Source organism: Anabrus simplex, chromosome 3, assembly GCF_040414725.1.
Source record: "Anabrus simplex isolate iqAnaSimp1 chromosome 3, ASM4041472v1, whole genome shotgun sequence".
NCBI lineage: Eukaryota > Metazoa > Arthropoda > Insecta > Orthoptera > Tettigoniidae > Anabrus > Anabrus simplex.
In genome coordinates this window covers 291963466-291990047 of record NC_090267.1, presented here as the reverse complement: position 1 = coordinate 291990047, position 26582 = coordinate 291963466, and the positions used below count along the sequence as shown (strand labels likewise).

At 37.6% G+C, this 26582-nt stretch overlaps 1 protein-coding gene across 2 annotated transcripts in view; it reads left to right on the top strand.

Moving 5' to 3' along the window:
* The window catches only part of LOC136866278 (oxysterol-binding protein-related protein 6), a 398272-nt gene that overhangs the window by 257796 nt on the left and 113894 nt on the right, over positions 1 to 26582 (top strand). The window contains exons 13-15 of one of the 2 annotated variants that reach the window (XM_068226679.1): positions 4589 to 4801; positions 5993 to 6110; positions 16272 to 16533. In XM_068226679.1, coding sequence (XP_068082780.1) covers positions 4589 to 4801; positions 5993 to 6110; positions 16272 to 16426 — 486 coding nt within the window. In that variant the 3' untranslated portion in view covers positions 16427 to 16533. Of the gene's footprint in view, positions 1 to 4588; positions 4802 to 5992; positions 6111 to 16271; positions 16534 to 26582 lie in introns of those variants that run through there. The other variant, XM_067143100.2, reaches the window with a different exon arrangement.

Here is a 26582-nt window from a genome sequence, read left to right as displayed (position 1 = left end):
CTGGTTTTCATCCAACTTCCTCTCAACGTCTGATCGCACCCTCCTTTCCAAGATGCCAGTGAATACTTTGCCTGGTGTGCTAATCAGTGAGATACCTCAATAGTTGTTGCAATCCTTCCTGTTCCCTTTCTTATAGATAGGTGCAATTACTGCTTTTGTCCAATCTGAAGGTACCTTACCAACACTCCATGCTAATTTTACTATTCTATGAAACCATTTCATCCCTGCCTTCCCACTATACTTCACCATTTCAGGTCTAATTTCATCTATTCCTGCTGCCTTATGACAATGGAGTATTTTTACCATCCTTCCCACTTCCTCAAGCATAATTTCACCAACATCATTTTCCTCCTCCCCATGAGCTTGGCTGTTTGCAACACCACCGGGATGATTTCCTTTTACATTGAGAAGATGTTCAAAATATTCCCTCCACCTCTGCAGTGATTCCCTGGGATCTATTGTGAGTTCACCTGAATTACTCAAAACACTGTTCATTTCCTTATTCCCTCCCTTCCTAAGATTCTTTATTACTGTCCAGAAAGGTTTCTCTGCTGCTTGACCTAGTCTTTCCAGGTTATTACCAAAATCTTCCCATGACTTCTTTTTGGATTCAACAACTGTTTGTTTTGCTCTCTTTCTTTCATCTACGTACAAATCCCTGTCTGCCTCGGTCCTTGTTTGGAGCCATTTCTGATAAGCCTTCTTTTTACGTTTACAAGCTGCTCTCACTTCATCATTCCACCAAGATGTTCGCCCTTTCCCATCTTTACACACAGTTGTTCCTAGGCATTCCCTTGCTGTTTCTACTACAACATCCCTGTATGCCACCCATTCACTTTCTATATCCTGAACCTGCTTACTCTCTACTGTTCAAAACTTCTCACTAATCATATCCATGTACTTCTGTCTAATTTCCTCGTCCTGGAGATTTTCTACCTTTATTCGTTTGCAGACAGATTTCACTTTATGTACCCTAGTCCTAGAGATACTTAGTTCACTTCAGATCAGATAGTGGTCTGTATCATCAAAAGATCCGCAAAAAACTTGTACATTCCTAACAGATTTCCTGAATTCGAAGTCAGTTGAGATATAGTCTATTATGGATCTGGTACCCCCAGCCTCCCATGTGTAGCGGTGTATAGCCTTATGCTTGAAGAATGTATTCGTAACAGCTAAACCCATACTAGCACAGAAGTCCAGCAAACGCTTCCCATTCCCATTTGCTTCCATATCTTCCCCATATGTACCAATCACCCTTTCGTATCCTTCAGTTCTATTCCCAACTCTTTCATTGAAATTGCCCATTACCACTATTCTATCCTTGCTGTTGACCCTGACCATGATATCACTCAATGCTTCATAAAACTTGTCAACTTCATCCTCATCTGCACCCTCACATGGTGAATACACGGACACAATTCTTGTCCTAATTCCTCCAATTACAAATCTACCCGCATCATTCGCTCATTTACGTGCCTAACAGAAACTATGTTGCATGCAATGGTATTCCTGATAGAGCCCTACCCCAGACTCTGCCCTTCCCTTTCTAACACCCATCAAGTACACTTTATAATCTCCTATCTCTTCCTCCTTATCTCCCCTTACCCAAATATCACTTACTCCTAGCACATCCAGATGCATCCTCTTTGCTGACTCAGCCAGTTCTACTTTCTTTCTCCCATAAGCCCCATTAATATTGATAGCTCCTCATCGAATTCCATTTCGTTCACCAAGTTGTTTCCAAGGAGTCCCTCCCCTGTCAAGTGGGAGTGGGACTCCATTACTCCCGTAGGTAAATTCATGAAGCAGGATGCTACCCTGCTTGTACATAGTCCAAGTGAGGATCTCTCCTCTAACGGGTTATGGACCACCGGTGAATTGTATAGTCCTAGCCGCCTGAGCACAAGGAGGGCCATGACTCAGAATATGTCCGAGATGCCCACTCCCATTCCATAGCAACTGGTATCCCGACTCTCAGGACCACTTACTAGGCCACTCAGCCATTGCCCATGGTTCACGAACTAGGACGTGACTACAGTAACCCACAAACGTGAACCACTAGCTTCTAAATAATGAGACATATTTCTGATGTTATGCAGATATTTAATTTGTTCGTCTTGTCTTACAAAAATGGAAATTGTATGTACAGTACTGCACAGATTAGGCCCGAATAACTTTTTTTTAAGATATCAACCTAAATTTTCTTTGCAAATCAATTCCTGTATTGTTTTTGTTTGGGGTGTGTTACCTCTTTTCCTCAGTCCTGTATTACACCACATTTGCAACCCTAGCAAACCATGTGCTGTGGACTCATCGTGTTGTTCTTTGTTGGTTAGAATTGCCTCAATTCCACCTAGGCCATCTTCATGAGAAATGCATCCAGTGTTTTCATTATCATTTTTGCTACAGAATTCTAAATGTAAAACTTCAGCAATGGCATTATTTGTTAGTTCCTGTTTTTGTCTTTGTTCAACCAATACATGAAGTGTTTTTGTTTTTCAGACTCAGTAAAAGGAAGACTATTTGTTAAAACCCCAAATTGTTAATGCAGATAGGCCTAAAGCTGATTTTTTTTTTTTTTTTTTCAGATTACTTTATTTTCTCTTGAAAATGCTTTCAGTGGTGTTACCTAAACACGACTGTAATAGTTGTTCAGTCGTTTAAAGACTTGTCTGTGAAATAAATGGTGTCCTGTATATATAGGACGGGAGGCTTTAGAGGAGGACATTTGGACAAACTATATGGAATGCTAGGATGTACATATTATCCATTATTTACCATTTATAACAATGACATTTTAGTAATGCAACATAAAATTCTAATTGTTGACAAATTATCACGGAATCACATGAATCACACAATCAAATAAAAGTTACCAAGCACTGCACCTATTCCTTTAAATGATACGCCAAGAAACACTTGACATGAAAACCAGTGTTACACTTTCTGCACCGTGTTTTTTATCTTCTGGTGACAATATTCAACATCTTGTTGGAGATTCTTGAGGGATGATAAATGGTCTGGAATCAATGTGCTCCATTCATGATGGTTTACTTGGTCCCCTTTTAGTTGCGTGCTTATTTTTTTTCCTAAGGGGGCAGTAACTATATGTCGCCTGAATGCCAGGTGCTCGAGCCTCCCTCCACTTTGCTTGTGAAGAAGACACGTGTTCTGCGTTGCCATGTCGATTCACAGCATTATAATTGGGGATTACCACTTCTTGCCACGAATGGCTACTTGGTACAGAGATGTATTTTGGTCTGAACGATAGACTCAACCCATATGCTGGTGCACGTAAAATTTTTCCTGGAAGGTTATTTATATCTACATCTGATTCATCACCGGAATTTTCGTCACTAATATCTTCAGCAGCATTATCTGGATGTGAAATAAAAATATTGAGAGCAAGGAAAGGGTCATTTGCTTGTTCTTCTTCTAATATCTCTAAGATTTCATCAAGGTTTAGAGGCTTTCCACGTCGAATATGGCCCCTCCTAAAACCAAAAACAATAGACTAATCAGTTAACGTTACAGGTAGGTTGGTTGCTAAGTTTCATAATAAAATGCAGCAGGTATTATTTTAGAATGAACTTCTTTGTATTATCCTACCAACCTTTGTATAGGACGGTCTAGTTTGTGCGGACATGAAGGCCTTGTAATTAGAAATACCTAAGATGAGACATAATGTAGTGCTGTATTGGTATGTTAACAGTGTACATAGAAAATATCACAGTTGTATGTTTGAATATCAACAAATAATACTCACAAAGGGTTTGCCATGGCGGAGCAGATAATGTTACCTTCTGATCAGAACACAATGTGCACAACAGTATTGGCACTTACATTACTGGAACACTCACAAATGACAAAAAAAAAAAAAAAAAAAAAAAAACACACCATAGCAAGGGTATAAACACAAAATCTACTCACCGGAAAATTGTTGAACTAGACTAGCATGCCAAAACGTATACTGTCCTACATATAGGACAGTAGGATTATCTGGGTTAACTTCAGTTTTAGTTTTAGGATTGCAGTTTGCAAAGTGCACTTTTACAAATTTTACCATTAATTTAAGAATGAGTGCCTGGGTTAACACAAGCGGATTTATACTGTATAATGTTTTATTGGGTAATTTTGTCATTAAGTACAAGAATAAACTGTTTCATCTCAGTTTGGTATTGCTTATACCTAAAACATATACTTTTTGAGTTTGTAATTTTTTAAAAAGAAATTACTAATGATAACTAAGTGAAATAGAAATTCACCTCTACACTTAGCTATGTGGTCAGTGTAAGAGCTTAAACTTTTGTATTCAGCATCACAATGATTAGTATGTAGAAGTTTCCAGGGCCTCTCCACTACTAACTATGGAAAGTGGGGACTATTGAAAATGCCAGGGGCAGTATATTGTGAAATGTTTGGAACTTCAAACCCCTTTGGACCTCGCCCTACAAGCCTGGAAAACTTCTGCTGCCATGGTTTGATCATGTCAGCATTTCAAACATTATGATCAGAATGAACTGAAAGTCAAGTTTGTTTGTTATATGGGACCCTTTTGATGGCAGGATGTTAACTACTTCTGTTACAGAGGATGTGTGAGGAGCTGGAATATAGTGAACTTTTGGATAAGGCATCGGAGTTAGAAGACCCATATGAACGCATGGTCTATGTTGCTGCCTTTGCAGTTTCAAGTTATGGCTCTTCATATTTTCGTGCTGGCAGCAAACCATTCAATCCTCTGTTGGGCGAAACATATGAATGCATAAGAGAGGACAAAGGATTCAGATTTATAGCTGAACAGGTTAGATTTTTTAAAAATTTCTTATAATTAAGGAAATGTTAGTACAAAATTTACCTCCTAAGATGTAGTAGCAATAGTTAACTGTTTTATTACTCGAGGGTAGTGTGATGGCAACTGGTTAGATGCTTACCTCCAGTAGTCAAGGATAAAAGATCAAATCTTGAATGTCATAATTTTCAGTGTGCTTAAATACAAAAGACTAATTTCAGTAGATTTACAGGTATGTTACAGAATCCTTGGGCAATTAGGCTTTTTGTTTCTAGGGATAGTGAAAGTTTCTTGGTATTTATGGTAATAATTTATTCAGTGTAATATTTGGCCCTTCATATTTTGTTCTCGGATTTCTGAGAGTTAAATGGACTAAGACAAGACTCCCAAATAGGAATGAAGGGTGATAGACTGTTTGCTTAATTACTAAGGTTTTATAATTTATAGGTGTGGGGTACTGTGATTATTAGCCCCTTGTACTTAAAACTATGTAAAATTTGTTCAACATATATTTATTTATTTATTTATTTATTTATTTATTTATTTATTTATTTATTTATTTATTTATTTATTTATTTATTTATTTATTTATTTATTTATTTATTTATTTATTTATTTATTTATTTATTTATTTATTTATTTATTTATTTATTTATTTATTTATTTATTTATTTATTTATTTATTTATTTATTTATTTATTTATTCCAAGAGAGCTATTTTATGCTGCTTCATCTTTTAGCTAGGCTTTTTTCTGTTTTTTTTTTTTAATTAAGTGCTTTCCCTAATTACCAGTATTATAAACTTTATCTATAATCTGGTTATTTCCTATAATGATTCATTTAGTTCCTTTCACTTCTCGTGTGAAAAATGACTGTAAAAGTCAGATTTCACTGGTTTTAAGGATGTGAATTTTACTCCACATTTCCTTTTTGAGATAACCTGAAGTTTGTGACGAATGATTCTAATAAAATTGAAAATACCGTAGATGAGAGGAAAGCTTGCTTTAGAGAAAAACATGCTACTTCAGAAAACAAAAAATTATATAACGGATGAATATATGTTTTAGGTAATTGAGAATATTTTCAATCTTAAAATTTCTGAAGATTTAGTTTCACACAATAAGAAAATCCTTTTAATTTGAGCCAAAGGTTATGACTTGACTTTGCTGAAAACTTATTCTACTGCAACTTTATTTTTTAAAGGTAAGCCATCACCCTCCTGTTAGTGTGTGCTATGCAGAATCAAGGAATTTCATCTTCTGGCAAGATGCAAGAATCAAAACCAAATTTTGGGGGAAATCTATGGAATTTCAGCCCACAGGTAAGAAGGCTTTTTGTAAAACTACATTGTAGATTGGATTGTACATTAACATTTGTGTGCATGTCTTTGAAGAAATAAGACACTGTGACAAAAGTAAGGTTACATACATTTGGCTATGAACATTCATACATGAGACATTACTTTCTCCACATTTCTTTGTTGTATATTTGCTCTATTCTCCTAATACCAAGCTCCTCCAGAAACTCTACCACAACACGTTATCATCTGAAAGTATAAATCCAACACGTTATCATCTGAAAGTATAAATCCTGCTCCATCCATCTTCCACTGTAGCTGTAAAGATATTGATTTCTTAGATTCACGGCCCTGAATAAGAATTAGCATGGTTCCCTCATCCAAATGAAATTCCAAGAGGTGATACGGGAGTATGGTTTGCACAGGGTAACTGTGATGGCTCATTGAGGCATGATTTCTCTAAAGTTTGAATTCCAGTCCTCAGTAGTTCCACTGTACGTCTTGTTCCAAATGATCACATCTACTCATAATTTTCCTGCTTTTTCAGCATATTGTAACCTCAAGAAATGGGGGGGGGGGGAGAAAAAACTATACAAATTTAGTTTGAACGTAAAATAAAGATGAAAAACTAGAACTTACTCAGTTATTGTATTTTTAAATGTTACAGAAATAAATTAAAAAACTGATAAACAAAATATACCGTATTTACTCGTGTATTAGACCCCCCTGGCTTTAAGGGACAAAGAAAATGAAAAAAATCTCGCATACAAGACCCCCCAATGTAATTCGTTAGAGAAGTTCAATAATTTCGCTTCGAAGCGGGCATAAAAGCCTTACTGCAGCTCCGATGACATCTCGCAAATTTGTGAATAGTTTCGTCCGTACGACCCGCGCGATAAAAACATGCGTCAAAGTCATGAGGTACATCTGTGTTTCGTAGTTAAGAAATGTCACCTCGGTAGCATAGGCCTACTGCTAGTCTGATGACTTTGTACAAATAGGTGAATAGTGAGGTATCCACAAAGACACACACAAAATGCTATCAGTTGGTACACTTATTTATTTCGCCTTAACTTCACATAAATGTACACATAACCTTAATCACTGCTGTCACAAACAAAATATACACATCAACACACTGCCATCGTTAACAAATGCCTATCACTGAGCACACGCCACATGGAGATTGCAACCTTCAAACACAGTTGAAACAGTTGACTGCTAACAGCATGTCATCCACAACATGTGGTCACAAGTATACTCCTGTTAAACAGTAACTCCAACTAAACAGTAACTTGTCTTTACCATCAAGACCGCCTCTTTTTCTAGTAAGATACATTTTCTCGTAAATTCTAGAGTGCTCAAGGCCCGGATATAATGTACAGAATATTCTGCAGAGTTCTAGTCTACCCATTACCATTCTGGATGTTACATTGTGTTTCACAATTCTGTAGTGGATTACAAATCATATATCCAGGTAATAATAAATTATATAGAAGGCCTTACATTAACTGAACTCATATAAATATCTAAATCTGTATACAACAGATGTTTCATGACATAACCTCACAAATAATGCAGTCGTAAACTAATAATGATACTAATAAGTGGATGTACATCACAAGTCATAATAATAATCTTAAAGAAATGATAATAATTCAAGCTCGATACTTGCATCATTTACCCATGGGTGAGAGAATATTGTTTTCAAGTTATGTCAGTTTATCACACTTGCGTCAATAGTTTTGTGTCCAATGTGTGCAATTAAAGCACGCATCAGTCGTGCTATATGTCTGTTTTTTGTAGTTAAGAATTCCCGCCGGTGTAATGGTTAGCACAATTAGCTGCTGTTCTCAGGGGCTTGATTTTGATTCCCGGTATCATACTGCAAGGGATTTAGGAAAGGCAGGAAGGTTGATACGCGGTAAAAATTATATCTGCAGCTCCCCTCCTTTGGGGGCTGCATAGGCTCAGCATGAGGAAACGAGTTTACTTTAGTTAAGAGATATTCACGGTTGTTGCTATTAATATAGTAGGCGAAATCATTAACAAAGTGATTGTTTAATATCTCGTTACTCAGGCGAATATAGCCTACGTAATTTTTGGAGAGAAGTAGAAGTAGGTTTAAAACAATCCAATCATAACCACTTCTACGATTTTCAGAGAAGGCAAACAGAACATACTATGTGATAATAAAAACAATATGGAGACGAGTGTGCGAAATTAAACATTCATCATCATCATCATCATCATCATCATCATCATCATCATCATCATTTCCCTTTATCCAGCTGTAGCCGGGTAGGGGCAAATATGGTTCCTCTCCACTTTCTTCGGTCTTTTCACCACTCCTCCTCCAACAGAGTGTCCCAGTCCAGGTTTCTTTCTATAATGCTGCGTTGGATGGTATCCTTCCATCTCAATCGTGGTCGTCCACGGCCTCTCCTTCCTTGGATTTGCATTTCCATCACCTTTTTTGGCATTCTTTCGTCGCTCATTCGCTTTATGTGCCCAAACCATCTTAGTCGGCTCTTCTCTATTCTATCATTCATTTTTTCCACTCCAATTTCTTTCCGGATTTTCTCATTCCTTATTTTGTCTCTTCTACTCTTCTGTATCATACTCCTCAAGAATTTCATTTCGGCTGCCTGTATTCGACTCTCATCCTTCTTTGTCATTGTCCAAGTTTCTGCTCCGTAAGTTAAACATTATGATAATAAAATGCATTACCGGTACCGCCACACCTGTAGATATCCATAAATGTGACAAGATTTCCTGTTATTTATTTTTATTCTTTCCGTCATGGAACTTTGACACAATCTGGGCACTTGGTAGCAATCAATCAATCAATCAGTCAATCAATACTGATCTGCAATTAGGGCAGTCACCCAGGTGGCAGATTCCCTATCTGAATTTTTCCTAGCCTTTCCGTAAATGATTTTAAAGAAACTGGAAATTTATTGAACATCTCCCTTGGTAAGTTATTCCAATCCCTAACTTCCTTTTCTATAAATGAATATTTGTCCCAATTTGTCCTCTTGAATTCCAACTTTATCTTCATATTGTGATCTTTCCTACTTTTAAAGACAACCGGGCGAGTTGGCCGTGCGGTTAGAGGCGCGCGGCTGTGAGCTTGCATCCGGGAGATAGTGGGTTCGAATCCCACTTTCAGCAGCCCTGAAGATGGTTTTCTGTGGTTTCCCATTTTCACACCAGACAAATGCTGGGGCTGTACTTTAATAAAGGCCACGGTCGCTTTCTTCCCACTCCTAGGCCTTTCCTAACCATCATTGTCATAAGACCTATCTGTGTCGGTGCGACGTAAAGCCACTAGCAAAACAAACTTTTAAAGACACCGCTTAAAATTATTTGTCTACTAATGTCATTCCACACCATCTCTCCGCTGACACCTCGGTACATACCACTTAATACCAATATAGTTGGTCTGTTATTGGACATTATAAATTTTCCAGCCAACTCATTCCTGATTGGCAGCGTTTTGCCCCATTGGAACTGCCAGTGGCTTCAAGTAGCCTACGCATTGGCCTCCACGGTATGCATTAGCCATGCATCTTGGTAGGTGTTCTCTTTAGAGATGAGCCTTACACCTAGAATTTCATGTTTTTCATCTTTAACTTTTTCATAACTTACAAATTCTTCTTTCACCAGAATGAATACTCCCTCTCCCACCATTCCTATCCTATCTTTACGATACACACCCCACTTCCGTGAGAAAATTTCTGCATCCATTATATCATTTCTCAGCCATGATTCAACTCCTATTACAATATCTGGTAAGTATATATCTATTGAATGAAAATCCACAACCTGTTTTCCAGTCAATGACTGCGTCAGGGATGGGATGAATGAAGCCCCCAACTTGCGGCGAGGATAGGAATTGTACTGGCTGCCGAGGCCTGTCGCACGCCTCTGGGGCAATGATTAATGACTGACAGATGAAATGAAATTATAGTGGAGAGTGTTGCTGAAGTGAAAGATGACAGGGAAAACCGGAGTACCTGGAGAAAAACCTGTCCCGTCTCACAAATCTCACATGGAGTGACCGGGATTTGAACCACGGTATCCAGTGGTGAGAGGCCGGCGCGCTGCCGCCTGAGCCATCGAGGCTACAAGTATATATCTATTAAATTAATTCTATTCCTTTCTTTACAATACTTCTGCAGTTCAACACTAACATTTTTATGTCATCCCTGCTAGACTTCCTAACCTAAACAATGTGGTCTCTCTTATCTCAATTACAGCTGTTTAGCTAAAGTGATGAACATAGGGAACAAGCATGTAATGTACTTAAAAATATTATTATTATTATTATTGCTATTGGTTTTATGTCGCACCGACACAGATAGGTCTTATGGCGACGATGGGATAGGAAAGGCCTAGGAGTTGGAAGGAAGCGGCCGTGGCCTTAATTAAGGTACAGCCCCAGCATTTGCGTGGTGTGAAAATGGAAACCACAGAAAACCATCTTCAGGGCTGCCGACATTGGGATTCGAACCCGCTATCTCCTGGATGCAAGCTCACAGCCGCACGCCGCTAACCACACGGCCAACTCGCCCGGTACTTAAAAATAAAGGTCTGGCTTTCAATAGCCACAGTTATATTAAGAATGCTTCCAATCACTATGTATTACATTTGGAAGTACAACTCGTAACACACACTAGTTATCAGCTGGTGGGTTGGCACGTTTTATACAACACAGCTTTATTCAGAAGGGGTAGCTTCTGATACACATACACCAACTGGAAATAACAGAGACCATCTCCAGAAACCATTTGCAAATAGATTCTCACTCTTTGGACCCTGTAGTCAGGAACAGAACTGTTTTTGAAGTTTCAAAAAGATGGGATCTCGAATACTCTCGATTGCCATGAAGATGACATCATTTGGACTGATGACATGCCGGTACAGGGAAGTTGGCGGCTCAAGGCGACAATAATTCAAATGAAAGTGGTGATCAGATTTTCTGTGTGGTAAGCCTGCTGCTTAACTGACAGACACAAATAACTGCCGTTACGTTCTTTTGTATTAATATTGCATAATAGGTTACCCTCATCCCTTTTCTCTACGGTGTCGAGTATGAAGTCAGACAAATCTTCGTATCGAGTTTTTTTTACGGCCAGATGCCCTTCCTAACATCAATCTCATCAGAGGAGTTAATGATGAAACTAATGATGTGATATAAGAGTACCATAACTAAAACTGACTATTTACTTTATATGTAGGCCTGAAAGTCAAGTATTCACCATTTATTCTTTTTAAATTTAGAAAACTGCCATCCAACAAAAATGGTCAGTACAACTCAGAATACATTCAAACACGTACAATTTATAACTCTTTACAGCCTAGAAGTCGTGTTCACTTCATAACATTTGAGATTATCTCATATTGAAACCCCCCCTCCCCTTACTTTTTTTGGCTGTAAATGTGGGGAAAAGAGGCTCTAATATGCGATTAAATATGGTAAATTAATATTAATAACTAAGCTGAAGTGGGCTGGTGCTTCACTGAGCACTACTTGCAAAACATGTGCACAGATCCATAGTAGGAGCCTGAAGAGTGAAATTAAAAATTGATACACTATAAAATGCACTCTAGGTTCTATCTAGAAAAAGACTTACCTTATCAATCGTCATTGGAGGTTGCCTTTATAGACAAGAAATGTGTTTTTCCACCAATCAATACTTAATTTATTGTAAATAGATTACACTAGTACCGGTTTCGGCCCCTTTACGGCCATCATCAGCTAGTACATGATTAATTTCCAGCCATTAGACAAAATCACAAGTTGTTATTATGTTAGACATCCTGATGTCTAATGGGGGATGGAAATACAATATACAGTAGCGTGAAGTTAAAATATCTGTGGTCAAAGGTGAAGGTTACAATAAGTTAGGACATGACTATACTGAACACACCAAAACACATGGCCACAATATAAAACACTTAAAACGTTTTAACACACTAAAATTTGGCATGTATAAGTTAGACACGTTTTAAAATTCAAGTTCGTAATGCTTAAATTCCATTCTTCTATCTTCTGTGTGGTTCCCTTGCTTCTATGTCATGTTGATTAGCTGTATGAGGTAATCTTCAAAACTGTTCTGAGGCTGATATGTGTCATATTGGTATGGACATTTGTCATGAAATTTTTTTTTTTTGTTTTTTGTATTATGTAGTCCAACTGTGATGTACTCCAGTAAATTTTTATATAATAAACTGCAGGTCTTGAGTTTGAATTTAGGAGCTGTTGGTGGCAACACCTCTCTCGTCTATGTTCATTATGTGGTTGTACAGGGTGATTAATTTGAAAGAACAAAGCGGAGTGCCGAGGATTAGGCGCACTGGGAAGCGGAGACAGTGAGCGCAGTGCCCGCCATGACAAGCAGGCATAGTCGGCTCAAAGAAGCGGCATGATTACGCCTATAGAAACTAAACGAAACTGAACTCGCCGGCTACATAGTTGCTCTGGACAAATAAGTAAATGAATAAACAAATAAATCAACTAGGAAATTAAACTGAATTTGCCAGTAATAAATAAATATATAAACAAATAAATCAACTAGGAAATTAAACTGAACTCACCAGTATTTATAGACGATGCTGAAAGTGATCTCCTTCACCTGCAGTGCAAGCTTCACATCTTGTAATTAGATTTTGAAACACAGTTTGTAGTTCATGGACACCGATAGAATGCACAATGTTCCTAATTTCAGTTTTTAATTCTTCTGCAGTTCGAGGATTATTCCTGTAAACTTTTCCTTTAAGATTTCCCCATAGATAAAAATCACATCAGGCGAACAAGGGGGCCATAAGCCTTTACTGATGATCTGATCATCATCGAACATTTCCCGTAACCGACGCATAGAGCTACGCGCCGTATGGGCCGTTGCACTATTCTGCTGGAAATAGCTGTACCTTTTCTCTTCTTCAGTCAGTTCAGCAAAAAATGGTTCCAGAATGTTGTGAATATAGCGGTCAGAAGTAATCGTGTCCTGAAAAAATATCGGACCGATAATTCGTCGGGCACTGATAGCGCACCACACACCCACCTTCACATCGTGCAGAGGTCTCGGCTGTAAAATGTGCAGGTTGTCTGTATCCCAGATTCTATTGTTCTGTGAATTGACATATCCACTCAAATGAAACCAGGCTTTGCCGCTCATAAAAAGAAAATTCGGATCCACAACACCGTCGTGGACACTATTTATTAGCCAGTTGCAAAATCGTATTCTTGCATTGAAATCTGTAGGCCGTATGTTATGGACTGAATGAGTCCGATAAGATCGTAAACGTAACGATTTTGTTGTATTACGTGCTGAAGAAGGTGAAATACCACTTTCCTGAGCTAATCTCTGAAGCGACTTATGTGGACTGACCTGGAGTCTTGCCTGTATATCTTCTAACATCTCTTGTGTGAGAGCTGTTCTCCTTCATTTCTTTTTCTTATTGCTCATGGAACCAGTACTACTCCACTTGTAAACGAGCTGATGCACATGACGTTTTGATGGTACTGTCGCACCGGGAAATTGTCTACGGAATTTTCGAAGGCACCTTTTAACTGGTTTGTTCTTCTTGTGCAAATAACACTCTACCAAAAATATTATTTGCTCTATAGTGTATTTAACCATCGTGATAATAACCTCACAACACACAATATTTTCTAACTGAGGGACAGAGTGCTAAACAGCTGCGCATTGCAGTGAACGCTTCTTATCTCGCTGTGTTGACAGAAGCCATATGGCGCTCGCTCAGGACTTCCCACGGCATGCGAGAAGAAGTCGGAACACTTAAATTATTCTCCCTGTAGTTATTGTTGTTGTGGAGGTCTTGTACTAATATGTCTGAAGGCTTGCTGTATATTTAACATACATACATACATACATTATCATTAAAGACTGTTGTGCCTTTCAGCGTTCAGTCTGCAACCCTCTGTGAATTTACTAAACTTCGCCACAATCCTCTATTTACAACTAGTGATGTGGCCTCATTTAGTTCTATACCTCTTATCTTCAAATCGTTAGAAACTGAGTCTAACCATCGTCGTCTTGGTCTCCCTCTACTTCTTTTACCCTCCATAACAGAGTCCATCATTCTCCTAGGTAACCTATCCTCCATTCGCCTCACATGACCCCACCACCGAAGTCGGTATATGCGTACAGCTTCATCCATCGAGTTCATTCCTAAGTTAGCCTTTATCTCCTCATTCCGTGTACCCTCCTGCCATTGTTCCCATCTGTTTGTACCAGCAATCATTCTCGCTACTTTCATGTCTGTTATTTCTAACTTATGAATAAGATATCCCGAGTCACCCAGCTTTCGCTCCTGTAAAACAAAATTGGTGTGAAAACAGACCGATGTAAAGATAGTTTTGTCTGGGAGCTGACTTCCTTCTTACAGAATACTGTTGTTCACAACTGCGAACTCACTGCATTAGCTTTACTACACCTTGATTCAATCTTACTTACTATATTGCCATCCTGGGAGAACACACAACCTAAATACTTGAAATTATCGACCTGTTCTGGCTTTGTATCACCAATCTGACATTCATTTCTCTTGGATTTCTGACCTACTGACATCAATTTAGTCTTTGAAAGACTAATTTTCATACCATACTCATTGCACAATTATAGCTATAAATATTGTACCAGAAATGCTGGTCCGAGGTAGTCCCCGATGTATAGAGTCATATTCTGTGCCAAGCGAGCACATCTGGCAACCTGCAAGCAAGCCAGCTATGAGCGACGTGGAACTTGTGACGTCACGACCTGCAGAACACGGTCAAGGCCAAGTTACGTCAGCCGAAGAACATTCCAAACATTCCATCATCAATAACTTTTAATTGGATTAACGTACGGGAAAATGAACTGTGCCATCATGTAGCCCAATTTTTTGTGATCATTATTCCCGAATTTGAAAGAAATACATCAAAGATTAAGAAAGATATTGAATGAGATAAAATAGCTTCAATTCCTCAAGATCGTGTATAAAAAGGCAGGCATATTCGCTTGTAAATTCAGTCTACTTTGTGCCACAGTCGAGGCTGGTTGGTCGGCTGATGGTTATTCTCCACTGCCGTGATGTAATTCACCAGTTCGATCGTCGACGAGAGTTTAAGTCCGCGTGACAAAACTCTAACTCTACAACGCTTTGATCAGACTTAGAAAATTTTCAACAATGTTTGCATGTGATAGTAGAAGTCTCACTACACGTTAAGATGTGTGTATTTCAAGTCACCAGTGTGCTTTGAACTTCTTTTTTTTTCTCACGAGTACGGTTCTACTTTACCAGGTACTTGAACATAATTCGGTGTGAATTTCAAAAGTGATAGAATTATTTATGACAGTGAAATGTCAGACTGTACGTTTTCTTCTCAAAGTGATTTAACATAACCCAGTATTTGAACTCTAAAGGTGATAGAACTTTTCTGACAGTGAAACGTCAACCTGTATATAATTCAGTGTTTAAATTTACCAAGGTGATATAATTTTATGGTAATAAAACGTCAAGGTGTATGTCTACTTTACCAAGGTGATAGAATATTTCTTCGAACTGTACGTTTAATTTACTAGGTGACTGACATCGTTAACTGAGTTAAACAGTGCCAATGAACTTAGATTTTTCCCAAGTGATCAAATTCTTGGTAGGACTTAGTCTCAAATCTGATTCAATAAAGTGGTGTAGTCAACGTGTGAAAGGCACTTCTTATTTATTAGAAAAGGACTTGTATCAAACTCAGGACAGTTCTAGAACAAACTTTGTTTTCATTTTCAACATTATTAATTAGGAACGGGACTAAATTCACAGGATAAGATTCTTTAGTTACAGTTTATTTCAAGTGATTGATTAGAAATAGAACTGTGTGAACTTGAAAGTAATAACAAGTGAAATACTTTATTTTCTTCGTTATTTCTCAGCCAACATTATTAATATTTGACTGTGATAAAGTGATCTGTTTATTTCCTTTCTTAAATGGCTGATATCTCACAGATTCAATCTCAATTAACATTACGAGTGCAGTTCAATTCCGTATTTAACTTGATCTAGTACTATTGACTGTGTGAACTTCAACTTCAGTGACATTCTATCGTAATTATCAAATGCGATCTATCGTTACCTGTGATCTGTTTGAAATTATTATTAATAATAACTTTGTTTGTGCAGAAGTCAAATGCCTTAGCAAGTACATTTCGAACACTAGTGCAGTGACGTACCCCATCTCTACAAGTGCTCCTAGATCTTCAGGATCTTCCAGAAATTCGAGACCTTCCAGAAATTCGAGATATTCCAGACCTTCTCAGAAGATGGTGCAGACGTAAACAAACATTGCGAACCCACAGTGTACCAGTACCAGCTCAATCCAAAGAGAGGCACTCACTGTAATTTCTGTACTGAGGTGATGTTGAAATTTGACCCTTAATATATGAATAAACTCTTCAGCAAACTTAGAAAAATTCCATTATACTTATTTCTTGCTACCCTCTCCTCTGTAACGATTCAGATAGAGACTGGACACGCTCTGTGTCAAGTCTCATGCCTTGCTAACCAACGTAAATAACATTTACTGTTACAATATATATAATAACAAAAATTAAGGTTATGATCTTCTTGTCACTTAGGACTTAGGATCTCAGGCAAAGAAGTAAATCTCTAATGCATGATGTAGAACAAGCACTGACTTGCTGGAGGAAGCTGGCAGGCCATGTAAACAAAGGAGTGGATAGGGAACGAGCACTGGCTTGCTGTAGGAAGCAATGATGTTTGCCTACTTCCTTTGTTTACATGGTCTGCCTGCTTCCTCCAGCAAGTCAGTGCTTTTTCTACATCAGATGATATAGATGTTGATTCCCATAGGAAATCTGAAATATTTGTCCCGAACGAGTAAATTTATAATAATTTATAATACCAATATCCATTATTGGACATTATAAATTTTCCAGCTAACTCATTCCTCGTTACCAGCGTTTCACTCCAGTGTGCTAAGTTGGGTTCACAATCACAATCAGCCAATTCTATCAATAACTGATGTGGCCTCTTGAAGTCTGAAACTTAGGTAAGTATTTAGGAGTTGCCTCCACTTCCAGCGATCTTGAGCGATGTTTTGCCAATTAACTCTGGCAATTTTACGGATGTCCTTGTCCCAGCGATCCAATGGCCTTCCTCGCGGTCTCAGTTTATCTCTTGGGCTCCATTCAAGAACAACCTTGGTCCATCTGCCATCCCTTCTTCGGGCCACATGTCCTGCCCATTGCCACTTCAAGGTTGAAATTCTCGTTATGATGTCAACGATATTTGTGACTGCTCTTATGTCATGGGCCCTCTTTTTATCTCTTCTGGTAAACCCAAGCATAGATCTCTCCATTCCTTTCTGGGCAGTTCTTAGTTTCCGTTTAGTGAAAATTTAATTCCTGGTTGCCAGTGTTTCGCCCCAGTGTGCTAAGTTGGGCTCATCGGTTGGTAAATAGCACACCCACCAAGATGCATGGCTAGTGCATACCGTGGAGGCCACTGCCATAGGCTACTTGAGCCACCGGCAGTGCCAATGCACTATGAGAGACTTTGTCTCATTACCAAAAATTGATGCCTGCCTGGCCATCAGATGATACAGATGTTGATTCCCATAGGGAATCTGAAATATTTGTCCCAAATGAGTACATTTATAACACCAGTATAAATGGTCCGTTATTGGACATTATACATTTTCCAGTTAACTCATTCCTTTTTGCCAGCGTTTCACCCCAGTGAGCTAAGTTGGGCTCATCAGTTGGTAAATAGCACACCCACCAAGAGTGAGTTTAGTTAATGTAAGAACATGTAATTAATAGTATATAATTTATTATTACCTTTCTTACATTGTAACTATGCTATTGGACACTCTAGAATTCACGAAAAGATATGTTGTGACATATCCTTCAAGAAGCCTCGCCAGGCAACATATATAAGGGGGCGGTGTTGATGGTGGAGTTGAGTTATTGTTTAACAGGAGTTGTTTTGATGTGACTTGTGTACTAGCGAGCGTTTGAAGTATGTGAATTGGTTTTGTTGAGTTGGTAATTGACATGCCTCTGGTGCGGTCTTCTTATTCTTCGTGATAGGCAGTTGTTCTATATGGTGGTTTATTGATGTGTGACAAATGTATAACAGTTTGTAAATAAATTAGTGTACACAACTGTCAGCATTTTGTGTGCATCTTTGTGGATACATAAACGTTCCACCCGCATGGGAAATGGAAAAATATTAGTGATTTTCTAAAGACTGATGTTCTGTGAAGTAGTTATTTTACCTATTACATGTTGAAAAAGTCATTTGTAATCATAATTGTTTTCAAAGCCATAAAAGTAATTACTGGGACGTAGAAACCAATAACTTAATTATTATTGTAATTAAGTAAAATAATCTCAAGTAATGAATTCTGCCCAAGTAACTGTAATTTGTACTGAGTGGCCACAGAATTTCATGTGTCCATTAAACTTTAAGAAACAGATTGCTGAATGCTAATCTTCACTCTCGGTGGCAGTGAGCGAGTTGGCCATGCCGTTTAGGGTTGCACAGCTGTGAGCTTGCATTTTGGAGGTTGTGGATTCGAATCCCACTGTCAGAAGCCCTGAAGATGATTTTCTGTTGTTTCCCATTTTCTTACCAGGCAAATGTTGGGGCTGTACTTTAATTAAGGTCACGGCTGCTACCTTCCCAATCCTAGCCCTTTGCCATCCTTCTGTCACCAAAAATCTTCATTGTGTTAATGCAACATTTAACAAGAAGCAAAAAGAAAAATTTCTCAGTGGCCATGTTCTGATCCAAATTGTTTGATTCCTGGCAATTGTTGCCAGCGTATGTGGAGAACTACATGTTACAGACACTGTGTGCAGCATTTACAGTAAGATAGAGCCTTGGTGATGTTTTAGGGTAGCATTGAATGAAGTCGCCATGGAGTATAAAGCTGCTCACTACCAGGACAATATACTCCAACCCATTGCCAAACTATATGTGCAGTATTTCAGAAAAGAATTCATTTCCATGCATGACAAATACAGACATTGGCTGTGTGTTATTCTGCAATATTAATAGTTCCTGAATAGAATGGATGTTTTGCTAACTAGACATAAATCCTATTGAATCTGCCTGGAACCATTGAAAGCAAACTAAATTTGGAAATCCTGACAGACCACACAATCTGCAATACCTGCACAGAATCATCATGAAAGAGTGGGATAAATTTGGATAACAGTGCTTGACTGGTTGGTAGGAGGTTTGCAAGTGATAAAAATCATTGTTATCCGTATTGAAGATACTGAATGTAGGATGCTAAAAGGTTTGTTTTGTCACCTATTCAATACATATAAATTTTACAGTTTAGGAATCAATCCTACATGATGTCTGTTTACTGTTTATCTTGAATCCTACATGGTAGGAGGTTTGTCGAAAAGTATACAAATATACATCACTACAAAAGCATGAGACACCAGGTATTAAATGTGCTTAGGTTGGCATACACTCTGCGGACTGCCAAATGCTTTGTTCTTGATTCTTAGAAATGCATAATGCTAGTATTAAGTTATAATTAGGGCTCGGATACATATGCACTAAAAACTCCAAAAATATGCATGCACATATGCACTAAAAATGTTGAAAATATGCACGAAAATATGCACTAAAAATGAAACAAAATGTACTACCAGACGTATTATTTAATTTTAACTCTGTGTTAAACTGACAAACATGTTTAAATCCTTGCATAATGATGCATGGCAGTAGGTTATCAAAAGTTTCTCAATGTTTTCAGGGGTCAATGATTTTGTGTTGTCGGACAGAATTAATTTATACGCTGAAAATGATCATTCTACATCGACGGACGTAATTGGGCAATACTTTTACACTGGCACTGCCTGCTCGGAACCTTCTTATGGCAAAGACTGCCTGATTCCACTTATGCAGTTGCTTATGGATTGAATCTCCTTCAGTCCTAGGTTTGAGTCCAAAACCGCACTGAGTTTCCTTTTTACTTTTTCTCTAGTTTCACCAGGGACACCATTAAAAGAACTAATGGTGTTTTGAATTAACTGAAGGGATTTGTGTAGGGATGGACCACGACTTTCTAGGCCCTTAATCACCTTCAAAAGTGATGAATAATGCACATGGATGAAACTGATATCTTTATATACAGTTTCAGATTCAAATGCGCACTTTGCTTCACGAACACACGGAGTATGACTATCATCAATACCTTTAACTACATCTTTCACTTGATTAAAGTTCACCTGGTAGAACGATACTGCGGATAACAAAGTTCCCCATCTTGCGAGAACAGGTTCCAGTGGAAGACAAACCTGAACAGATGAGTTTTGTACAACTGTACACCATCTGGTGCTTTTAGGAACAGTTTTTTCCCACTTGAAATTACTTTGTTGAGGGTACGTATCCCCTGCAATACGATGCAATTCATGGGCCAAACATGTGACATGGATGAGATTTGGAAAAATTACTCGAAAAGACTGACCAGCTTTCAACATATACGAAGCTGTATCTGTGACTAAAAGGCACACTTTGTAACAATCACTCTCCGATTCACTAGGCTACACGAATCGGTTGTTTCATCTACCGTTATCCAGACGCAGTTCCCTCCTATGTCAGATCGTATCGAAAGACGACAGAAGCGTACCGTGAAAGTTTTAAGTGTTGATTCATCTAGTATCCTTTGATCAGCACAATACTTTTCAAGAAACGAGCGTAGATGTGGATTATTCAATTTATGCTGTGGAATGTTGCTGCATACAAAAACTTCAAAAACATCAGCTGAACATGTACTAACTTCACACCGTGTTTTCACGTCGGTTAAAAGTTGCCATTGTGTATTCTTACTTTGCTGTTTTGATCTCAGATGTGAAGTTCTTTCCGAATGCTGTTCAATTTGAAATTTTCTTGTCACATTTTACACTCTTATTGCACAATTGACAGTATAGTACATTACCCTCAGTTGTATAGTCACTATTGCCTGATATCCACTGTTTAATTTAAAAAAAAGACATAGAGCCCTCATCATTAGGTATTTTTACAGTTTAATCTGGTAAAACACTGCAACAGACGACCAGCAAGTTAACAGATGATCATACTTGTTTAAGCAAACCTTGTAAGGAGAAAGAATTGTCGGAAAGGAGAAAATAGCTGTTGTGAAATGGTGCATTATCCGTCTACCTACTTGTATTCATTAGATTTTTAATTTCCTTCAGAAATCATAGATAATCGATCACACATAAGAGAAAAATATACCTGTATATGCATCAACCTTCAAAATATGCACTAACGTTCAAAATATGCATTTGCATATGCGCATATGCATTTTTAAAATATCCGGGCCCTAGTTATAATAAAAGGTGTTTGTTCATTAGCCTTGTTAATATTAAGTACTAAATTATTATCAGTAGACAAAGCCTATTTAATTCTATATGGTTAGAAGCACCTGTTTTTTGCAAAGGGCAAAATGTAAAATTTTTTGCAAAATTTTACGAATTTGTCTCCAAGCGCAAAACTGTTTATCTTGAAGCAAAACCACAAAATAATTGATGAAATTATGTGGAATCACTCTTAGATGCAAGAAGCATTATGAAAGGTGATTCAATAAATGATGAAGTCTCTCATCTCATAAAGCAAATTCTCTTCCAACAAAAACTTTCAACGTCTGAATATCTTGAACCATACACAGTGTTTAGGGATTAGTTGGTAGTTCATGTAGAGCAAGAAAAGATGTGATACTGACATCAGAATATGGGCATTTTATGGAAGCTACAGTGGAGGCTTATTAATCTCAGTCAGTAGTATTGGTAGTGAGAGGTCATTTTCAACGTATTGTAATGAAATGTCTGACAAGAGAAGAGCTCTGACTCCCAGTAATATGAAACTCATGTTATCTCTGTCTTTTACAGACGGATGTCCAAATTATGTACATAGGCTAAGTCCTACTTGTTTAAGTGACTGGATAACATTTTTCCAAACATCCATGCCTTGATATATGTAATGTGTGTTTCAGCAGCAGCTTAACATTTTAAGTGCTGAGTTAGCAGTTGACTGTTCGGTACCTCAGTGCTGAGTTTTTTCATGTGTATGTAAAAAAATGTGTAGAAGCCTCAATTTTTTACTTATCAGTGGGGTTATTTAGCTTAAAATGTTTGTAAATGTTGGTTCTTTATAAATCTAAATGTAAATGGAAAAATCCTACAGTAATGTTGAATTAATTTTTTTTTTTTTTTTTTTTTTTTTTAGTTCTCATGCACCGTCGATAGATGGGCTAGCAGTACTAGACCGGCCGCGTCAGCCCGTCTATAGGCGGGCGTAGCACTCATCAGGTTAACTATCATGTTTCTTGTACACATGTGAACATAAAATATGATGTTTTACTGCAAATATGCTATCAGCTGCCGTTAGGTTTAGCTTTCATTGCTGAAAAATTAAAATAAAATTTAGCAAAATTATTGACTAAATAAAATAAAAATAGCGAATAATAAACCAAACTTTGTTTAAATGACAAAATTAGGCAAAATATTCACCACAAACAGGTGCCTCTATATATGTTCAGTGGCAAATAAAGATTCTTGATTCTTGAAGACATTTATTCATCTGTTGGTGAGCGGTAGATATTGTGAATTTATGACATGTCATGTCTCATGTTCAGTCTTGTATTACAATCAGCTGTTCAGTATATGGACAAAAGGCAGGAGTATATAATAGGACAGGCTTCAATAACTGCTGCCTTAAAATAGAAAGGTCCTCTTCTCATCAACCCCAATTCTTCTACACCCATTTCTTCTCAGCCCCAGCAGGCTTCTTTCTGCTTCCTAGCTTTATCAGGAGGGTAGGTTTCAACACTCACTGAGGGACCAACGTGACTGAGTTTCAATCTTGATGTGAGATGTGATGTGAGAAGAAAGCTGGATAAAAACAGAAAAAGGGAAGAGACAGAGAAGATAAGTATGTCGCTTTTCTGTTCCTTTCCTCTACTTGTTCAGAGTCTGGTTCCATGGTTAAATGGTTAGCATGCTGACCTTTGGTCACAGGGGTCCCGGGTTCGATTCCTGGCATGTTTGGGAATTTTAACCATCATTGGTTAATTTCACTGGCACAGGGGCTGGGTGTATGTGTCGTCTTCATCATCATTTCATCCTTATCACTACGCGCAGTTTGTCTATGGGCGTCAAATCGAAAGACCTGCACCTGGTGAGCTGAACATGTCCTCGGACACTCCCAGTACTGAAAGCCATACGCCATTTCATTTTACTTGTTCAGTGTATAAGTAATATGAAAGTTTTTTTTGATGTGCAGGTATGTGATATGACTTGTACGTTACGTTGTTTGCTTTTGTTGATTTACCTTTTAAGCGCGCGACATTGGAACATTATACTTCATTTGTGGTGCCTGAGCAGGAATGGTAGGTACATCTCTCAGCTTATTAATCCGCGCAGAATTAGGACAACCAGGTTATTTAATTGGTGATGATCAAATTTATAATGTAATCGTCACTGCTCACGCATTTGTAATAATTTTCTTCATCGCGCTCTCTCTCTCTCTCTCTCTCTCTCTCTCTCTCTCTCTCTCAAAATTCCAACCTATTACATTGTATTTATTCTTGTACTTCCATTTTACTTCCTTTATTGCATTTGTGATATCATCCATCACAATTGTAAATGATGAAAGTGACCGTGCATTTCCCTGTCTGAGTCCAGTCTGTGTTTCAAACCATCCTGCTTTCCTCACTTGGGTTGTGATATTACTGCTAAGCATAATGGAAAGGAACAAACAAGAGACATAACTACAGCATTCAAAAAACATTGCTGCTTTTTTTTCTTTCCATAACTTATGGGTCGTAAGATATAAACTTCATGGTTTTGATCCATATTGAATTGTGATCACAATAATAATAATTAAATTAAAATTAAATTTTGTATTTTTTTTTTTCTATAATTTATTCAGGTTAACTTCATGGACACCGCAATGAATTGCGAATTTATACCAGCCACAAATTAAGAATGTGTCAGTTTTAACCATATCTTCATGTGCCATCCTAACAATGTCCAACAGCATTTCAGCATGATTTTAACAAGCACTAGGGGAACATTCATTTTATTTACGTTGGTTGATGTGGAAACACCATCGAGCAGTTCTGCGTCAGCTGGTGGTTATTTATAGTGGCGTCCTGTGGCTTGCATACTGCTAACACCACTCGAGTAGATTTGATGGTTGATGATCTGACTACAGACTCAACATTTATTAGTTTCCGTTTTGAAATTGTAATCATTAGCAGTGATGGAACTAACAGTTCTATGAATATTAATGCAAGAAAAACTCTGGATGATGAGCATACTCCAGATGCTCAGAATTTAGAGCCTAATTTATTGATTTTCATCCTCTCCCTTCCTACTATCATATATCTCGTCATTCATTTCATACATGCTATGAAGGTTCATCTCACTTCATACCCAACCATAGAGAAACGGGACAAGGGTTTGACATACATACATATCAAAAATTGAAGGTGAACTGCAGAAGCTGAGTATCGCTGAGTCAGGCCAGCACCGACCCTTTCACCGAACTACCGGTAGTCTGGACCGCCTCATAACACAGCAGTAGCACATTCCTCTGCCTGAAAGTTCCGGGTTTAAAAATACAGTGGTTGAAACTATGACATTTATACAGCTGAAACAGTTTATTATGACATCGCTTTTAACTATGTATTGGATAAAATGGCAAAATCTAACGGTCCCATCTAAATGCTATGTAACACTGTATTTTAAAAATCGCTAATTATATCATCATATAAAACTGCATATTTTTATCACATTTTAGGAGAAAAGAATATACTATAACATCCAATGTTGATTTTTGTTTGTTGCACGTTTGGTTAATTAGCACAATAAAGTTAAAACTTCTAAAAATATAAGTTAATTAAGTACTGTGGAGTGGAACGGAGAGGAATTTTTCTTCTAATGTTTACACAGTATGTACAGCAATAATATGTCAGCAAAATATAAAAAGTAAGTGGGGAAAGAAGTAGCAACAATCTAAATTGATCAGTGATCTCGCACATGGCCTTGGCTAATAAATGAGATACACCCACTTCCTTCGCAATGTTGGTGTTTGTCTCCCTATTTTGTAATCGCCATATTGGGTGTGATTTTTCTTCAACATTAAACACTTTCCCTTTCTATTGCAACATCTTCACACCGATGCTTGCCTTGATTAATTAAATGATAGACTGATTTGAAATCTATAATCTTCTGAAATCGTGAGTTTGAAAATAAGCTTTACATTGTTGTCAGCAATCCACAAACGTGTAACAAATAAAAATCAACATTGGACGTTGTAGTATATTCTTTTCTCCTTAAATGTGATAAAAATATGCAGTTTTATATGACGACATAATTAGTAATTTTTAAAATACAGTGTTACATAGGATTTAGATGGGACCCTTAGATTTTGCCATTTTATCCAATACGTAGTTAAAAGTGATGTCATAATAAACTGTTTCAGCTGTATAAATGTCATAGTTTTAACCACTGTATTTTTAAACCCGGAACTTTCAGGCAGAGGAATGTGCTACTGCTGTGTTATGAGGCGGTCCAGACTACCGGTAGTTCGGTGAAAGGGTCGGTGCTGGCCTGACTCAGCGATACTCAGCTTCTGCATTTCACCTACGATTTTTTATATGTATATGTCAAACCCTTGTCCCATTTGTGGATTGCTGACAACAATGTAAAGCTTATTTTCAAACTTGTTTTCAGAAGATTATAGATTTGAAATCAGTCTGTCATTTAATTAATCAAGGCAAGCTTCGCTGTGAAGATATTGCAATAGAAAGGGAAAGTATTTAATATTGAAGAAAAATCGCACCTAATATGGTGATTACAAAATAGGGAGACAAACACCAGCATTGCGAAGGAATTGGGTGTATCTCATTTATTAGCTAAGACCCTGTGCGACATCACTGATCAATTTAGATTGTTGCTTCTTTCCCCACTTATTATTTTATCTATTTTGCTGACATATTATTGCTGTATATACTGTGTAAACATAAGAAGAAAAATTCCTCTCCGTTCCACTCCGCAGTACTTAATTCACTTATATTTTTAGAAGTTTTAACTTTATTGTTCTAATTAACCATGTCAGTGAGCAGCCTAAAATTTACCAGATATGATATTTTAGCTACAAAATTAAAACAAAAAAACTACCTGTTTGTGCAATTGTTGCCCATAACGACCGTTAATTGGCGGTCTGTTCGGAGTCGTTACAACCGGTTTCAACTGTATTTCCAAAACTTGCCATAAACTGTACGATAAACATTCAAGAAAATGGTTGCGTAAAATACTTAAGTATTTCTTTTAACCTGACTCAATTTTAAAAATCGAGGTGTGTGAATTATGCGTGGGCATAAAGTACTCATGGTATGGTATAAATGTCTTTACCATATCTTTCCCATACTCAGCAACC